The sequence below is a fragment of the Chenopodium quinoa genome, unplaced genomic scaffold, assembly GCF_001683475.1.
Source record: "Chenopodium quinoa cultivar QQ74 unplaced genomic scaffold, ASM168347v1, whole genome shotgun sequence".
NCBI classification, from domain to species: Eukaryota; Viridiplantae; Streptophyta; class Magnoliopsida; order Caryophyllales; family Amaranthaceae; genus Chenopodium; species Chenopodium quinoa.
The window spans coordinates 672,966-692,296 of NW_018743021.1; the positions used below are offsets into that span (position 1 = coordinate 672,966).

At 38.5% G+C, this 19,331-nt stretch overlaps 2 protein-coding genes across 2 annotated transcripts; one reads left to right on the forward strand and one right to left on the reverse strand.

Annotated features, from left to right (window-relative positions):
- Nucleotides 1-5,699: 5,699 nt before the first annotated feature.
- On the forward strand, nt 5,700-6,640 carry LOC110730131 (rhodanese-like domain-containing protein 10). The gene is made up of 2 exons (XM_021909906.1): nt 5,700-6,274; nt 6,410-6,640. Exons 1-2 carry the CDS (start codon nt 5,832-5,834, stop codon nt 6,606-6,608), a joined length of 642 nt encoding a protein of 213 aa, XP_021765598.1. The 5' UTR covers nt 5,700-5,831; the 3' UTR covers nt 6,609-6,640.
- Nucleotides 6,641-6,729: 89 nt separating this feature from the next.
- Nucleotides 6,730-11,123, reverse strand: LOC110730130 (post-GPI attachment to proteins factor 3-like). The gene is made up of 5 exons (XM_021909904.1): nt 10,703-11,123; nt 8,862-9,123; nt 8,341-8,537; nt 8,071-8,258; nt 6,730-7,855 (listed from the first exon to the last, which is right to left on the reverse strand). Exons 1-5 carry the CDS (start codon nt 10,798-10,800, stop codon nt 7,788-7,790), a joined length of 813 nt encoding a protein of 270 aa, XP_021765596.1. The 5' UTR covers nt 10,801-11,123; the 3' UTR covers nt 6,730-7,787.
- Between the last annotated feature and the right edge of the window lie 8,208 nt (nt 11,124-19,331).

Below are 19,331 nucleotides of genomic sequence, written 5' to 3' on the forward strand. Positions count from 1 at the left end.
GTTTAAAGGCAAATTTGATAGTTGCACCTAGCCAGGTGGACTCCCGGAGGATATTATGGACCATTGTAAATATTACGGCAATTTTTATTTTCGGGCAAAAAAAATTCAAAAAATTCCAAAATTGAAGTTTAATATCCACGCATTTTGCGAAATTTTGGAGCGGAACCCGGTGTCGAAAAGTTTTAAAATTCTAGGCTTGAGTTATGACCATTTGGAACCATATATGATCATTATATGTTATCATAAATGTTCGTGGTAGGCTTGAGTTAATGAAATCAGTGCAAGTTGTAAACCGTTAAATTGTTTGTTTAATGGCAAATTGGATAGTGCCACACCCAATTCGACGCCCGGAGGGTTTTAGGGACCATGGTAAACATTTTGAAAATTTTATTTCCGGGGGAAAATAAGTCAAAAAAATTGAAGGCTAATGTCGTTTTGGAGGTTTCCAAGAGCTTTTAGTGAAATTTTGGAGGTTTCGGGGCCAGGTGTCGAAAAGCCTTAAGATTTTTTGGGATACATCTCGGGGTCATATAATGTCGTTTTGAACCATATATAATCATTTTATGTTGTCATTAATGTTCGTAGTAGGCTTGAATTAATGAAATCGTTGCAAGTTGTAAACCAGTAAATAGGCCATTAAAACGCAAACTGGATGGTTCCACTCAACCAATTGGACTCCTAGAGAGTATTAGGGATCATGGTAAAAATTTCGACAATTTTTATTTTCGGGCGAAAAAAAGTAAAAAAATTCAAAAAGTGAAGGCTAATATCCACGCTTTTTGAGAAATTTTGAAGTCTTCAGGACCCGTTGTCTTAAAGTCTTGAAATTCTAGGGAACACATCTCAGGTTCATATTATGTCGTTTGGAACCATATATGATCATTATTTATTGTCATAAATATTCGTGATAGGCTTGAGTTATTGAAATCGGTGCAAGTTATAAATCGGTAAATTGATTGTTTAAAGACAAATTGGATGGTTCCACCCATCTAATTGGACTCCCTGACAGGGTAAAGTCGTATCCCCTAATCAAAAATAATTCCTAAGTCCTCTAGCTAAAGTAGATAGGGAAGTAGGGTCGATCTCCACAGGGAAACTAGTCTTTTTACTCCTAATTAATTAATATAATCTAAATTATTTAAGTAACCAATATTTATAATTAAGCAAGAAACTAAACTACTAAGGATAAGAGTAAGAAGAGAACAATATATAAAGGGATCTAGAGCATAGGTTCACCAATAAATAATATTCCAGGGTAAAACATAGTAATCAATCATTGACATTGCATAAATAACATGATTAACAGGCTCTCGCAATTTATTAATCAACAGAGATCTAACAGGCTCTCGCAATTTACCAGATCTAAGTTCTTATTGAAAATAGCCTTTAATATCAAATTAACATCTGCTCGATTCATCAATTTAATATTGCTATACTTTTACAAGCCGCAATTGTAAAACATTAAAACAATCCAATAAGAAATTATCATGCAATACCAACAATCAATAATAGTCAATCATCAACGCATCAATTAACCAGATTGTAAAGGGCTCTCGCTACTTATTACAATCACACAATTAATTTATCGGTATTAAATCTCATCTCTCGAATCTTGACTTAACCATTTATAAATTAACTTGCCTATTGAAACTAGACCTAAACATTAATTCTCATCTCACGATTCTTGAATCAATATTGTCAAACTCATGCATAAAAGATAGGCCTAATCTAGTCACAGAGCATTAAATCAATCAATAGGAAATTAATCTAGTATTGATAATCAACAACAATAATTTACCCCTTCATATTATTTATTAGATCCCCATAAACCCTAGAAATTAAACTACTCACACATAATAAAAACTAAACTAATCAAAGTAATAAAATAAATCATGATGGAAGGAATAAAAATAAATAAGATTAAAGGAAGAGAAATCGTTACCAAAATAATCTGGAATTAATGAAAGAATTAAGAACAAAGGTTTGGAGAGAGTTTAAGAGAGAGAAAACTAAGTAGAGAGAGAAAGTCTAAGAGAGAAGAGGATGATCCGTCCTACTTCCGTACAAAAACGTATATAAACCTTTCCTAAAACACGAATTAAACTAAACTTAATCAAACTCTAGGAAAAACACGCGCCCGATCGGGCGAAGGGGCGCCCGATCGGGCCCGCCATTTTTTACTATGCTCCTTCTGATATGCCGCGCCCGATCGAGCCTACGCTCACCCGATCGGGCGCGCCTTTCCTTGATGGCACTAACACACGCAGCCGCCCGATCGGGCGTATGCTTGCCCGATCGGGCCCAGTCTTCATCTTCGAGGCTTGGACTTCGATTGGGCTAGATTTCTCGGCCCAATCCATATTTCCTCTCGGGTCTCGAATACATGGTCCAAATGCCTCGTGATCCAAATTACCGAGCCCTTGGTCACCGGCTCTCACCGATCTTGGGCTCCAAAAGTGGTCGTGTCCTTCTAGCTTCCGTAGTCGATCCAATAAGGCCCGGGAAAATGCTCCAAGAGTGCAATTTCCTGTAAAACACAACTGAAACTACGAAAACACTAAAGCACACAAATTAGCAATAAAAGTGGCCCGAAAGAGCCAAAAACACTACTAATAATGACCACGGGACGGGGGTAAAACACTATATAAAATAGACATATCATTCCCGCAGGGTATTAGGGACTATGGTAAAAATTTCGACAATTTTTATTTCCGGGCGAAAAAAATTCAAAATTAAAATTCCAAAATTGAAGGCTAATATCCACGCCTTTTGATGAGAAATTTCAAAGGTTTCAGGGCCCAATGTCGAAAAGTCTTGAAATTCTAGAGGATACATCTCGGGGTCATACAATGCCATTCGGAACCTTATATGATCATTATTTTGTTGTCATAAATGTTCGTGGTAGGGTTGAATTAGTAAAATCGGTACAAGTTGTAAACCGGTAAATTGATAATGGGATGGTTCCAGGCCACCTACCCAGTGGAACTCCCTGACGGTATTAGGGAACATGGTAAACATTTCGGCAATTTTTATTTTCGAGCGAAAAAAGTCAAAATTTTCAAAATTTAAGGCTTAATATCCTCGCTTTTTGAGAAATTTTGAATGTTTCGGAACCCGGTGTTGAAAAGCATTTAGATTTGAGGGGATACATCTCAGGGTCATATAATGCCGTCTGGAACCATATATGATCATTATATGTTGTCATAAATGTTTGTGGTAGGCTTGAGTTAATGAAATCGGTGCAAGTTGTTAACCGGTAAATTGGCCGTTGAAAGGCTAATTTGATGGTTCCACCCAGCTAATTGGACTCACGGGGGTTATTAGAGAACATGGTAAATATTTAGGAAATTTTTATTTCCAAGTGAAAAAAAGTCAAAAATTTCCAAAAGTAAAGGCATTATCCACGCTTTTTGAGAAAATTTGGAGAAATTCCGAGGGAGTACTAATTTCATAATCACCCATTAGGTCATTACCTTATGAACTACGGGGTATTGGGCTAAACGAAGGTTGATACTTGATACAACGAACATTTATCACTTAGAAATATGGGAGTAGAATGCAAGTGTCAAATGTAACATTTATTATTTACTAACTCCCTACTACTCTCTCAACGTTTTCAGCACGGTACGGGGACAATGTCAATAGTATTTGGAATCTTCTGTAATAAACTACTTCCACCATCATTATTTATTAATTACACATTGTCAATTTGTTTATAATTAAACAACGCTTAATTATTTGCACTTTTTATATCATTAAATTATGCTGAATTCGTGGAAGTAGTAATTTTATATTCCTGCGCTGGCCACGACAACAGGACGAATTTTACTGCTACTTGCCTACTTTGCAGTTAAAAATAGTAAGTTGCCATTAAAAGAGGTGACTTTACTGATGGATTTCATGGAAACACTTCGTGTTTTTCTTTTTCTAAGTAGTAATTTGTTTGTATCTGATTAATACTTTAACCTATCTTCGTTAAATGTGTAACTTTAGGGTTTATTTATAAAATATAAAAAATGTAAAAGTTGCATATAATATTTGAGGTAGTATTTATAATTTGGAGCGATTAATCTAAGCATGATTGAGATTCTTGTAGTACTCCATACTTAAACTGCAATAACACACCATTTTAAGATTAGCAAAATACTGTTTTATTGACATAATTACTGAAGATAAACAGTGAAATTAAGAAGGAAAGTGAGTGTTAAGAAGTATAATAGAGAGTGCTGATCTTTAATGAGATGGAAATTTAACCAAACAATGCATAAAACATACTAGCGTTGTTTTGACTTATGTTCAATATACTAAGCTAATAGTGTACTACTTCGGGTCTGTTCTGATTGACTAAACTGAATATTTTATGAGAGAATAAAATTAAGATAAGAACTGAACTTATTGGAGTTAAATTGAACTTGTATAGAAACTATTTGGTTTATTTGTTCGCATTGAAGAATTATCAATTTGAGTGTTTTGACTTATAAAATGAGTTTTAAGGAGTTCATATGTGATCAATAGGAGTACGTATGTATATAAAGACTAATGTTTAAGATCAATAGAAGATGTTGGAACATACTTGTACACCAATAAACCAATTTATTTAATTAGGCAGAATATAGTGACTGAATCTAATCACTTGCAAGAATGATTCTTATTCTTCTAGAATTTCAAAGGTTTAGTTCTTGTTGAATATAGAAGTATATATGAAAGGAACGATTCAAATATTTCAACCGATTTAACAGTAGAAATTGCCGAAGATATATAATAAGTACAAATTGCATCCTTAAATTCATAAATAATCTATAATTAGACGTGATGAGTTCTGATGACAAACCATAGGTTCTATAGCTATATTAATATATACTCATATATTGCCAATATTGGTAAGAATTTGATATTAACAAATTAAATGGAACTCGTTCTCGGAACTATATAGACATATTATTCGGATTAAGCTTCTTAGGCCAAAACACTTTATAAATCTTAAATATCTTTACTTTAAAAAAAAATAAAATTGATGTTATACAAAAATTGAAATATATATCAAGATGAATTTAGTAAGACAACACACGACAATATTTTTTGAATGTACAAATCACAATATATGGTAAACGAGAATATATGAACATGATCAAAAGTGTCAAAATTGCAATAGTTAAGGAATGACTAGTGTTTTTTTGCGTGTATGATTCTCTAATTGAAACATAAAAAGTCAAACATATGACATTCTTTTATGGTAATAGAGATGGAGGTAAGTAAATCCTAGTATCCTACCACAACACAACAAGAAAACATGAATTCATAATTTTGATTTTGGGTTCCCTTGGTAATAAATTCCTACTTTAGTGTTGATTACATAATTACCAAAGTTACATAATCATTTACAAAATTGCTATTATTAGAGTAAATGAATTAAGTAGAACTAAAAAGGCCAACCTATGAATGCCATGAATTGATTAGTTGTGGTAAATAATTGGCAGGTTGTTGTTATTGTTGGTGTCCTCTTCATTGGTTTTGGCCCTTCAATTCTTGTCATTGTAAATGGTGGGCCCATTTTCTCACGAGTGAAACACCTATAATATAGTTGATGTTCTTTTACTCACTGCTCTTTTACACAATTGATTCTTCTATTTGGGTAAAATCTATTGCAGTACTCCTTAATTCGTCAAGGATCAATTATTATGTAAGATATAAGGGTGAAAATAGGAAAGCTATGTCGTTTTAAGTTGATCATGGACCATGCATGGTCCCATAACATCAAATAATGTAGTACAAAACTGACCTTAGAATTAGTTTCAGATAAGGAGAGTAGGATAGAGCTTAAGTTTTAGAAAATGGCAACATTAAACTTGAATTTCCAGTCATTAGCCCTGAAACTTGACAAAAAACACACTAACAGCTTCAGTTTACGAATAAATGCATCCATAGGAGGTGGAAAATCCGGAAAGCAACTGATAGAGTCAGGGATCGTTAGAGCGATCCCTCCGAAAGAAGCTGCCATTGCCTTGAAATCTGATGGGTTGAAGCTTTTGGATGTGAGGCCTGAGTGGGAAAGAGAGAAAGCGCGAGTGTCTGGTTCACTGCATGTTCCGCTCTTTATCAAGGACACGGACAACTCCCTTATTACCTTACTCAAGAAATGGGTTCATTTGGGGTACATTGGCTTATGGACTGGCCAGAAGTTCACTACCATCAATTCGGAGTTTGTGTCACAGGTTCAACGGATTGTTCCTGACAAGGATGCCATGCTCCTTGTTGCCTGTGGTGAGGGGCTAAGGTAAAGAGTTTAAATCTTTGATCATATTGTTGTTTTTATGAAGCAGTGTTTGCCTCTATTAGTTGTCTGTTTGGTAATTAGCCTGAATAGTACGTGTGCCTAATTTGTTTCACTGCAACAATGTGGAACTAACAGGTCTATAGTGGCGGTTTCAAAGCTGCATGAAGTGGGATACAAGAACTTGGGATGGTTGGCTGGAGGATTTACTCGAGCTAAGGATGGTGATTTTCTAGTTGAAGGAGATGAGAAGTTGCAATACGCCACCATTGGCGGTGTATCATACTATTTTCTTAAACTGCTTACTCTATTACAAGCAGCTGACACTGCTAATTGAGTTATTAATGAGTTCAATATTGTCCTGATTTACTCTGCTACAACCTCTGCATACTGATCTTTTGTGACTGACATCCAAACAATAGTTTTAAAAGATCTAAAATGAAATGTACAATCAAAATTGCTAACATGACAAACTTCGGTCAAAAATCAAAATCCACAAAATGTAGTGCCTGAAGTGGAAGGCTATGCTAATTTAGCTTTTATAGCCAGCAAGCCAGCAGCGAGCAGTTCAGTTTGACAGTAGTATTTCAGTATTACCCTTGAGTATAAAATCTGGAGTAATGTCAAAAGAATGAACAAAGAACGAATGAAATGTACAAGGATTTTTGCCGCGAAAACATACTGTGATATTTGGCTAGGTGATGCTATTTTGCTTTCTTGATCAGAGTAGATGTAGTGAACTCAGCATCATCACAGACGAAGCTCCACAAGATGTAAGTGAGGGGTACAGAAATGGCTTTCCAGAAGGCATGTGCATCGATAAACCCCTTGTATGGAGAAAAGTCGATTATCTCCAGAAGTAACGAAACGCCTCCCCCGACAACCACGACCAACAGCTTCCAGCGTGATGGCTGATGGGAACGAATGGCACAGATTGCCCAGAAAAGGAGCTGGGCTGTAGCTATTACAACCATCACCACCATCAGTGCCGGGGCTAAAATTGCAAATTATTTATGGGGTCTTGTTCAACTTTTTAAAATGGGACCTTAAATTTGAAAGAGTAAATAAAATTTATATATAGGAAAAATGGGGAGATTAACAACGGTTTAATAATTAATTTCATCTTCAAATTGAAGATTTAACCGTTGAAATATGAACTAATATTGGGAAAATTAATTTTGGGAGATGAAAATTTTGAAAATTAATTGAATATTTGTAGATTATGAAGAAGATAAAAAAAGAAAGTAAATGAAAAATATAAAGTTTAGAAGATGTAGAGTTTTTTTTGGAATTGAAATAATAGATTGAAAATTTTTGGGGAAAAACCGAAAAAGGAAATCAGATTTTTTTGGGCGGAGTTTCTGAGACTATTGAATACATGTCTACATTCAATGTATCAAGCCAGCTGTCAGCTACCCAAAAATTTAGATAATTGATTGATGCATGTCTTGAACCCAAGACCTTGGATACACAAGACAATTGCTCTAACCACTACACCAACTACAATTTTAAGATATTATGCCAAACTTATCCGTCGACCACCTTGCTCCGGCCCAGAACCGCCACTGACCACCATGTTTAGGCCTGCAACGTTTTAAATTTACTTTAAAGATGTACACAAATACGGAGTTGTGAAATTGTCATATTAGATAACCAAGAACAATATTATGATGCAATGGTTAATTACTGACCCTCTCAGGATCTTCTATTTTCCAGAACAATATTCCATATAATTTCAAGGTGTAAAAGAAAAACCACAATGTAGCTTAGACTCACAGATATGTGTTGTTTAGACTCACCATAATCAAGTTCTACCAGGTTGATAAAGAGTATGTGAGTAGTCACAAATGCAATAAGTGGAGCAGCAACCATCACTCTGGCAGCCTCAACTGTAACATCTAGAGATCGAATTATGGATATAATGAGTGAAAACCCAAGAAGTGCCACTCTTGAAGAATAGTACAAGTTCTCTGTTAATTCCACGTATCTGCAGATATCAGAAGCTTCAATAATAAAACAATGACAGAAATAGATTATGAATGGAAGTAGTAGAAATCAAATCACTGTACCTGCCATGGAAAACAGCACTCCAAAACCAGGAGTTCATGGATAAGATCGCATACACAAGCCATAAACCAGTGTATTCGTAATAACACTTCCCATTTGGCTTCAAAGGCAACTTGTAGTATAGAAGGATAAAGAATGACACCCACCCATGAAATATTAGGCCAAGATTAAGCAGCGAGAGAGCGACAGAAACAGGTTCCTGCACTCACACATTACATTTATTAATAATTGAACTAACAGTAGGATTTGAGTTTATACACCCTTCCTTTCATAGCATAAGTTAGGCAGGAACAATGAAGAGCCAAGCCCCAGAAGGTACCAAATTATGCACATCTCAACCAGTGTCACAACCCAACAAATATATGTATTTACGTACCACAAGTTATATTACCACCACAGTCCACAGCCATCCAAACCACTACAAAAACATGCAACCGTAGCCACATGGGATACTAACACATCTATGTAACATTTTTCATTTTAAAAGAAAATTACTAAATGATACAGTTAGAGAAGGAAGAACCTGAATGCCAAAAACACGGTGAAATGGCCACTTATTATGATATTTGATGGGTTTGTCTCCAAGTTTTGCTCTCTCTTCCTCCCTTGAAAGCATACAATGGTACCTGCAATCACTGCGACAGTCCCACTCTTTCCACCGGAGATAAAGTGGTTCTTGGAGATACCATGGGCCTTTAGCAGGTTTATTGTCCGGGGAGACTCCACAGTTGTTGAAGCATTTATTCTGAATGCATCCAGACTTCTGACATTGTTCTACACAAATTCTGTCAGGGAAGCAAAACAGTTACATATTTCCATATAAGAGAGCAAAGGGAAGACATGAAGAGTATGAGAAGACTAATTATGTCACAAAAGTCTAAACAAGCCAATGTATAAATCTAAGCAAGTATTGCTCCCGTCTTCCTGTAATAGTGTTACTTACGGCATCATCTCCCAACACATTTTAAAATACCTGCTTAATAAGCTCAATTTTTGCCTGAACCATTCCACAAATTGCTAAATTTGTTACATCAGCCTAGTATATATACAACTATAATGTCTAAATTGGTTAATCTTTAACTGATTTGACACACATACTCCAACGCCATAGAGAGCCAGAAGCATTTCGGATCATACAGAAGTTGCATTAAGGCCCCGTTTGGTTTAATGTAAAACATTTTCAATGAAAAATTAGTTTTCATGGAAAACATATTTTCAAAGAAAAACACAATTGCAAATTAGTTTTCCTTTGTTTGATTGCATACAAGAAAAGTCCAAGAAAAATAAAAAATAAAAGTGGAAATGTAAGGATGAATGAGAGGGAAGTAAAAAAAGAGGTAAGGAGGAGAGAGGAAAATGTGACTTCCCTTGTTTTTGGAAGGAAAATGTTTTCCATCATTAAGGTTGAAATTTTCCACCCTTGAAAAATTGTTTTCTACTCCTTAACAAACCAAACAAAGGAAAATGGGAAAAAATGGAAAATTCATTTTCCATGAAAACCTTTTACATCAAACCAAACAGGGCCTAAGTATCAGCTAACCAATCACTCAATTCAAAAAACAAACAAAATTAGTGTAGGTCACTAGTTATTATCTTTAAGCACAAATCAAAAAGCAAATCATAGTGAACTACCTTAAGGGAAACTTACCAAATTCCAAAAACAATGCACAGAAATAAATTATTTCCGTGGATATCCTTTACAATTAAGTGAATTAACAATTTAATACATTAAACACAATGCCAAGAACCAAATTATAAATCAAACAACCCAAACAATAAATGAAAAAAAAAAAAAAAATGAAAAGGAACTAAGAGTTAATGAATTGAAAAAGATAGTGCACATCAAACACTGATCCAAACTAAATTTCAATAGCTCATCACAATCACCTTCAACACACGAAGAATTGAACATCATTAAATGAACCAGATTTAAATGAAAATTTGTTTTTTTTCTCAAAGCACAATCTATTGACTAGTCCTGTTTTAGTGTTACATGGTCACATTCCTTCTTCAAAGTGGACCATACCTACCAAATTTCACAACAATAATTTTTTTATTTATGATTCAAACTTTTTAATTCAAAATAATTAAATACTTGTAGTTTTTTAAACTCCTTCATTTTGTTCTTTCAAATATATTTTATTAATTATCTATTAATTTAGTTTAATGGGAACCAACCAAACAAGAAACATGCAAACACCAACCAAATAAAAACAATCTAATCCAATCCAATCAAATCCCACCATAATTGACAAAATTAAAACAACCCACAAAATAATAAGATCAAACTCCAATAAACAACTATTAAGTTATATAGGATCATAACCAATTATAAAAAAGATTAAATTATAACAACTTACATACTTGTAAATAGGATCACAATCTCCAGAAATAGCAAGAATGTCTCTACTCAGAAACAGCAAAGAAGCAAACAAGAACACTGACCCAACAAACAGAGCCATTTTCAATTCCTTCAAGATTGAAAATTTTAAATGTCAAAGATTTTACAAAGTTCAAACAAACGAGAAATTGAATTGAAAAATATTTCTGAAAATTTACTACTGTATATACTTGTAGAAGTTTATGAAAAAGAAAAGGTTGGAGAAGTGGAGTAACAAAAAATAGTAAAGACGTGAAGAAATTGTAAATTTTGACCCAGAGACTCGGAAGTGAGTTTTATTTGTGCAATTCTATGGCATGGCACCTTCCTAGATGGCCCGTCTTAACATGCGCTTCGTTTTGTGTGGGATGCTTTGTGTTTATTCTCTCCTAGACTTTTACTACTTTTTTTGAAATATAGACTTTTACTAATTTGATAAAGAGAGAATAATAAGAATCAAGTTGTTACATGTGTGTATATCAATAAGACCATAAGTCTTGCTAAAGCCTAAAAAGTGGTCAATGGGTTGGGTTAGCCTAGCCTAGGATTGATCAAGCTAGTGAATGGTGTAATCGAGTCGAGTTCTCAAATAAATTGGCTCGGTGTGACCACCCCACTTAGATAACTCAACCCATTATGTTTTTATCATAAAATTAATAAATTAATATCAAACTTGGTTAAGCTAGTGAATGGTAAAACAAGTTAAATCTTCTAAATAAATTAACTTTGTGTGAACCCGTCTCATTCATATAACCTAACTCATTAAGTGCAAGTATGTTTTCATATAATTAATAAATCAAAATCAAACTTGATTAGCCTTTTTCTGATCCTATTTAAAGTTAATAAATTAGTTCAACGTCTCAAACTAAAATGCCATACCTAACTCTTAGTTAAGGGGCTAAGGTGCCTCAACCTCAATTTAAAAATTATTTTATTAGAGTATCGAGTAGTCAAGTATGATCTATAGATAAAATAACGGGTTATTGTTCGCGTAATAAAAAAGTAACGGATTATTGTTACATGCTTAAATCGATTGAAAGGTGGTTAATGGTTTTAAAAAAAAATAAAAATTGAAAGGTGGTTAAAAAAATGGTACCAATAGAAAAAGTAGTTTTTTTTTAATGTATAGTTTGACTATTGCTAAATTAGTCATCCTTGCGTTGCCCTAGAACATCATGCACTTGATGATGAACAAGGACCTGAAAAATTAATATCCTTATTTTGAATCCAGTGGTTTATTATTGATTTCTTTTTCTCTTCCATCAAATTTATATCCTAGTTTTTGTAGTTCTGTGCATATTTTGAGAACTTTGTCCACAATTTTATTCTGTAGGTACAATTGTACATACATTTACACATCTAAAATTTTAAAACCCACAAATTAGCGATTGATAACACTGAAGATTGAAATTCACCTGTGCCAAGCAATCCTCCTGGAAATTCTTACCAATTCAAGAAGTCATCACCCAAAATTACCAGATGCACACTAGGTGTTTGATAAAATGCCAATATGAGCTGGTCAATTTGTCTTTGCAGTCTCCAGGTAACTTTTTTTTTTTTTTTTTGAACGGGAAGAATAATATCATTAAATAAAAGTCATACGGCATCTACAATAATAAGGTTCTGTAAACCACAGATTTAGAGAAAATATCATAACTTTTACAATCAAAATCATAACTAATTTGCATATTTGGCGTAGCTCATACTCCACCGCTTCAAGCTTGACGCGAGCAATGATTTTCGATGTCTATGCATCTTTCCAAGTTGAGACCTCCGCAATCTGCGCTAATGTTTTGATCGACCGGTTGATGAAAAATCCCAGACCCATAGGAATCCAAATCACCTTCCCAATTATTATAAGAACCTTAAAAATAAAATTCTCATCCATAGATGAGAATCAAAATCCCAGAAAATTGAGAAAAACCCAGAAAATTGGGACAGACTCTCACAGATGGAGAGAACAAAACAAAACAAATAAACCAAAACGTAAAACAAAACAAAAAACTAAATTGAATTAAAGAAAAAGGGTCGAAAATAGTCTAATTTCCGAAGAAATTAAACTATTTCCGGCCTAAGAAAATTAAAACCCTAAAAGAAAGAGGAGAAAGAAGAGAGAAAAAGGGGCGGCCGAAGGTTTACTCGTTTCTTAAGTATCAAACCTTGTCTCCAGGTAACTTTATGTGCAAAATTCTTGTGTTTTTTATTGTAGTATTGTTAAAACCAATTATACTACCTTTTGGAAAGTGTGTGTATCGTGCTTAGAAGAATAATCAGATGTCGCTGAAGGGACGTGCCTAGAAGAATTATCCGATCATTGTATTATACTATCAATCATTCAATCCTCAAACTTTACAACACATAAGTTGGTTCGTGCTGAGAATAAGCTACCTCTTAATAGTCAAATAAATGTAAATGTAGCTACTAGCTATGCAACATAATAGAACAACTGAACAAGCTTATTTGAAATGAAGTCGTGGCGTGAAAGATCAATCGTTATACTGAATTGTATTTGGCTGCCTGTCCTGTTTTCCATTGTGGCATCTCTGTAGTACAAATTTCCTTATGAGACAGCAGTGAGTACCAATCAACTGAAATGCGAATAATTTCAGATATACACTTGTTTCGGATGAAAACAATCGAATCTCGGAAGATCCTTTTATCTTGAGGGAACTTGGTCTCGGTCCGAACGACGCAGGAGCCGAGGGTTTCCTGCACAACAAATACACGTAAACTAGCCTCGGGGGGGACGCCGAGGAAGGCCCCTCCGATGCTTAAGTCAGTATATTAGAGAGAGAAAGCTGTGCAAGAGTTTAGTTGCTTGAGGCTTTATTGTCTTACCAAGAATTGACCAAATTGTTGGCTTTTATACCTTGGCTAATGAAGGAGGCGGATTGGGCCCGGAAGTCAGTTGGGCTGGGCCAAGCTGATTGGGCCGTTGACTGACCTTGACATGGCTTTGAGGATGTTGATTTTTGACTTTAGCACATTTGGAGGGTTGAACCTTAACCTTGGGCTTTTAATTGGATCATTCAGTGACCAGGCCCAATTGGACTAAATTGGACCCAAACAACTTGCCCCCCAGACCCGATTTGGAAGGATGACGGGTCGGGTTTGATTTAATCAGAAAAGGAGGGAAGTGAATGATTTGTTAATCCAAAAATGTGAATTTAAACCGTAATTAACCCATGATTAATGAGATAACAACAGTTAATGTGGATGATTGCGGAAGTTGGATGGGTAGTGGGCGACTTAACTGCAAGGTCGTGTGTTTAACGGTTACTTAGTGGGGTGCTTGAGAGAAATTGAAACGCAGACTCCTTGAATTCCCATTTCTGGAGATATAAATAGAGGCGCGTCTTCTCTCCCCACTCACTCATCAACACAAACCCAGAATTCTCAAGAACGCTCAAGAGCCCGCATCAAAACTTCGCAAATTCCCCGAGCATTAAGCTTAGAAGCTGAGACTTGTCACTACCAATTCGTAAATCGGCGGCTTTTGCTTCAGATCAAGGTAAATTCCTTTGATTTTATTTCATCTTTCTTCGACTTTGCACTCTTTCCCCTTTTTCGACTTTTTCCTTCGAAATTCGTCAATGGTGAGGGGAGTTAGAGGTGGAGCCCGTGCTCCAAGAAGAGCAAGGCTAATCCCCGATCCCAGGGTCAGGATTGGGACCTGGAATGGACGAAGGACAGAGTCTGACCCTGCTGAAGGGGTTAGGGCGACTCCCATTTCTTCGGCTCCTCCTCAGAGGGCTGAGGGGGTGAGAGCTTCAGGACGGGATGATGAAGTTCCCGCTGTCCTTTGGGATATCCTCCCAGGGTTTTCAGAGTGGGAGGATGCCGAAGTAGCTTCGGCCATGATAAAGAACCGTCCCTACTCATGGTGGGTAGAGAACGCCGATCAATATCGATTTGCTGAGCAAATTGAGTTGCACTACGGCATTTTTGAAGCTGATGGATATTGGTGCCGAATGCCCTCAGCATCCGATAGAATCCATCGTCCACCCCCGGGGTATGTGGGGGTGTACACGAGACAGCTTCAGTATGGGCTGAGGTTCCCTTTGGACGTATTCGTTCGAGACTTGCTGATCCATTACAACATTTCCCTGTGCCAGCTGACCCCCACCAGCATCCGAAGGGTAATGACGTACTTATGGGTCTGCAAATTCTTCAGATACGTGCCGAACCTGCACTGCTTCAGAAAGCTCCATCGGCTAGTGCCAAATATTCAGAGTGGGCACGGAAGCCATGGTTCTGGGTGGTATCGGATTGAGTCTCGGCCCCCGTTCCTAACCATGTGGCCGAACGACTCTTCAGACAAGGACTGGAGAGGTCAATGGATTTGGGTTAGGGCGCCCACGGAGCCGAGCCATCCTTATGTTTTCAGCGCTCCCCGGTATCTTGCCGAGCCGGACCCTGATATGGGAAGTTTAGGTCCTCCCGAAGATAGCGGGCCAGACCCGAACCTTAATCAGCAGAACATCTTCGGCAAGCTGCCGAACCGGGGAGGCAGCGGCCGAATGCAGCATATCCCGGAGACTTGGCTCCCCGATACGCACTATGTTTTCCAAGAGAATATGCTGGCAGCTGTCGGCCTCAGCCGAAAGTTTAGGGATGGTAATCTTCTTCGGCTGGGGCCGAGGCCTTTTAATTATCTCTTTTCTTCTTTCATTTTGCTTTCTTGTGATGTGCCGAACTAACTGAATTGACTTCTCCCCTTTTCTTTTTCAGAACGGGACGAGACCAACATCGGCATTGATTACGCTCGCCTTGGCGTCAACCGAGAACGAGTCGTAACTGATCGGGCTCCCCCTATCACTGAACCAAGGCGCCGAGAGGTTCACCTAGACTCTTCCCACTTCCAAATTGAGGCTGTTGCTCTGTATCAGAGGCAGAAGCCTTGGTGGAAGAAGAGGGATCCCTTGTTTCAGCTGCTGGAAGAAGAAGCTGAAGCTGCCCGTACAGCCGAAGAGGTTGCACGGGTTATTGAAGCTTGTGAAGGAGGAGAAGGGTCCTCCAGAGCTGCTGAAGCCGAAGCTGCAGCTAGAGCAGCTGAAGAAGACGAGGCTTTGCTGAAGACCTCGGTGAGTTTTTAGACAACTTTTTTCTTTTTTTTTTTTTTTTTTTTTTTTTTTTACTCACACTCTTCTTCCCCCCTGTCTGTTACAGTCTGAAGAGAGTAACAGACACAGAGAAGGCAAAGCTCCTGTTCGTCCCGAAGATCAAATACAAGAGTCTTCAGATTCAGATATGGACGAGCAGCCCCTTCTGAAAAGGCGCCGAAGGATGGCCATCATCGGCCCTCATGACTTTCAGCAGAGGCCGATGACCATCGGCGTCGCAATAAGGGAACCTGAGGAAGGCAATGGATCGCCGAGGGTTCCCCAGCCAACACCCCAATCTCTTCAAAAGACCCCTCCGCCACCTCCTGAGATGGAGGTGGATCAGAGAACTCCCGAACCTAAGGGAGGGGTCCAAGAAGAAATCAAGGAGAGTGCTGCTGAGCACGAAAATAAAGATGCCGTGATGTCAAGTGCTGAAGGCTTCACGGCAGATATCGCAAGAGAGGTTGAGGCTTTCGTCCTCACCCCTGAAGAAGAGGAGGTCATAGTACTTGACTCCTCTGAGAAGGACGATGCTGAGACAACCAAAGCTAATCAAGCTCCATCGTCGTCCTTCCCTTCTTTCCAGACTCTGCATTCTGGAGAAATGGGTTTCTCGGCCCCCCGAATTCCAATCCCAGATCACATCTGGGACCTCATATGGGGTCAAAACCGAGAAGGAGCTGCAGCCTACTTCGGCAATTTTGCTGGCATGTCCGAAGTAGACAGGGCAAGGATCTGGTCGCTGAAGGCCACTGCTGGGATGGGCGAATCCAGTAGATCAGTTCCTGACCCAGCCAGGTCTAACCAACTGCTGATGATGCAGGTAATTTTCCTTGCCTTGATTTCTTTCTGAACTCAACCTTTCAGCTATTATTTTTTACTTTTTTAACTTGTGCCCCTGTTTTCAGTTCGTGCACAATCAGACTCTCACTGTAGAGCTGATTGATACCCTACAAGATAGGGTAGACGCTGCTGTGCACGAAAGGAAGGTGGCTGAAGAGGAAGTTAAGCTTGCTAAGCTGAAGCAAGCAGCAGCTGAAGAGAAGCAGCAGGAGGTTGAGGAGTACGGTAAAAAAGCTGCCGAAGCTCTGAAAACCTTCTGCGATGCTATGGAGATGGAGGTTTTTCCCCCACTGATGGAAGGGGAAAAATTCCTCCAGGAGCATATGGGAGTGGACGTCTCCAAGTTCAAGGCTGCTATTGAGAGCCGAATTCAAGGAACTGCTGCACAAGCTGAAGTGCAGCAGCGCCTAGAGGCTCTTGAAGCCAGCCGAATGGCTGCTGAAGAGTTGCTCTTGGCCAAAGACGTCCAACTCTCAGAGGCTGCTGCTGCTGCTGAAGCTCAAAGAGCTAAGCTACAAGAGGCTGAGGATCAGCTCACTGCCAAGAAGGAAGAAATGGTCCAAGTTCAGGCCGAGGCTTCCCGGGTTCAGCAAGAGTTTACCGAGCTGAAAGGCTCCTCCTCCAAGCTCGTCGATGAGCTGAAGAGATCCGAGGAAGACTTGGAGGAGACGAAGAAGAAGTTGGCCGATGCTGAGGCTCTACTCAAAGTCCGTATCTATACCCAAGAAGAGTATGAAATGGGTTTTAGAAACGGGTTCAGAGTGTGCCGAAGGGTCTGCCTTCATGCTGAGCCGAAGCTGGACTGGTCCAAATGTGCTGAATGGGTCCAAGATCCCGAAGACCCTCACATGAAGTATGCCACTCCAATCGAAGCTGAAATCCTTAAGGCTGAGGAAGCCGAGGAAGAAGCTGAGAGGATGGAGTTGGAGGCTGAGCAGAGGGAAAGGGAGGCTCGGCAGAGTGCAAAGCCTGCTTCTTCTGCTGCTGGAGCTGAGACCACCATTGGGCCCAATGAAGCTGATCAGTCTGATCCTCAGGCTGAAGCATAGGAACTCGGGCAGTCGTCTTCAGAATCTTGCGGTTCATCATGCGCTCAACTTTAGACTTGCCGCTTTCTGAATTTTTGCCTTTTGTTTTTTTTTTGCTTCAGCTTGCCTTATCGTACAACAGCTTATTATATTTTTATTTTGCCTGTACGTATTTCGGCAGCTGTTACTTTCCGCTTGTGGGCGGCTGCCGACTATTTTTGTAATTCAACATTTTTATTTCAAAGAAGTTCACTTTCTCAGCTTTCTCGTGTATTATTTTTTTCTTCGCTTTACCAGTCTTCGCACTTTACTGCTTTCTTTGAATGATCTTTCAAATATTTGCTAAGTGCAGAACTTCGGCTAGCGAGAATCATTTCTGCTGAGACTTCTTTTTGCCGTTTGTACTCGGATGTTTTCAACTTGTGAAAAAACTGACATAAGTATCAAACTTCGGCTGAGCTGAAGGGTATTAGATCAGTTGTGCCATTTCTCTATTTCCCTCTGCCCCCCCAGAAATCTGAAGATGAGGTCTTCTGAATTCTGGAATGGCTGATAATTTTTCTCGGCTAAGCCGAGGATCTTTGAACACTTTGCTTTATTTTCTACATCTGTTTTTAAAGTACTGATTTCCCACCTGAGAGTTTTCACTCTAGAGATGGTACTCTTGTGACACTTTCTTCAATTCATCCAAGGGAACAACTATCCGAAACACCATGCCGGGGCAGCAGTTTATCTGAAGTACGAGGCATCATCATGCAATACTTCAGAGTTGCAACTACCACCCGGAACTGATTCATCCGAAGTACAAGGCATCACTATGCAATACTTCGGGGCTTTATCAGTTCCTATTTTTTAGGCTATGTTTCGGATAAGTCTATGGCCTTTTTGCCCAAAGGAACAGATTCTCCGAAGTACAAGGCATCACTATGCAATACTTCGGGCTTGTATCCTTTTTTGGCAGGTTTTACGGCTTGCCGAGGTACAAGGCATCATTATGCAATACCCCGGACAGCGCCGAATGAAACCTTGAATTTTTGAAAAACCGTAGAAAGCATAAAGACTTAAAGAATACACGCAATCTGAATGAATACTGGCTCGATGGCCTTTTTACAAACAAAATCAGTGTACTTACATGGATTGTACTATCCGAAGGATTTACACATAGTATTTTTTGAGCACATCGGCATTCCAATGGTTTTTCAGCTCGGTGCCATCCATTTGTTTGAGTCTGAAGGTACCGGGCTGAAGCTCTTGATAAATTTCATAAGGTCCCTCCCAAGATGCTGAGAGTTTGCCATGAATGCGACTTTTTTGAACAGCTGCAGCATTCCTCAAAACTAAATCCCCAACTCTGAGAGGTCGTTGATAGACTCTTCGGTTGTAGGACTTGCTCATTCTGAGCTTGTGTGCAGCCATCCTTTCTCGGGCTAGATCTCTAATCTCGTCAAGGAAGTCGAGGGACTCTTTCATGAGCTGCTCATTTTCCTCGGCTGAGAAGAGATTCACTCGTAGGCTTTCTGAGCCCACTTCCACTGGAAGCACTGCTTCGGATCCATACACCAGCTGAAAAGGTGAATGCCCCGTTGCCTCCTTCTCGGTTGTCCGGAGTGACCAGAGGGTTCCCGGAAGTTCCTCTA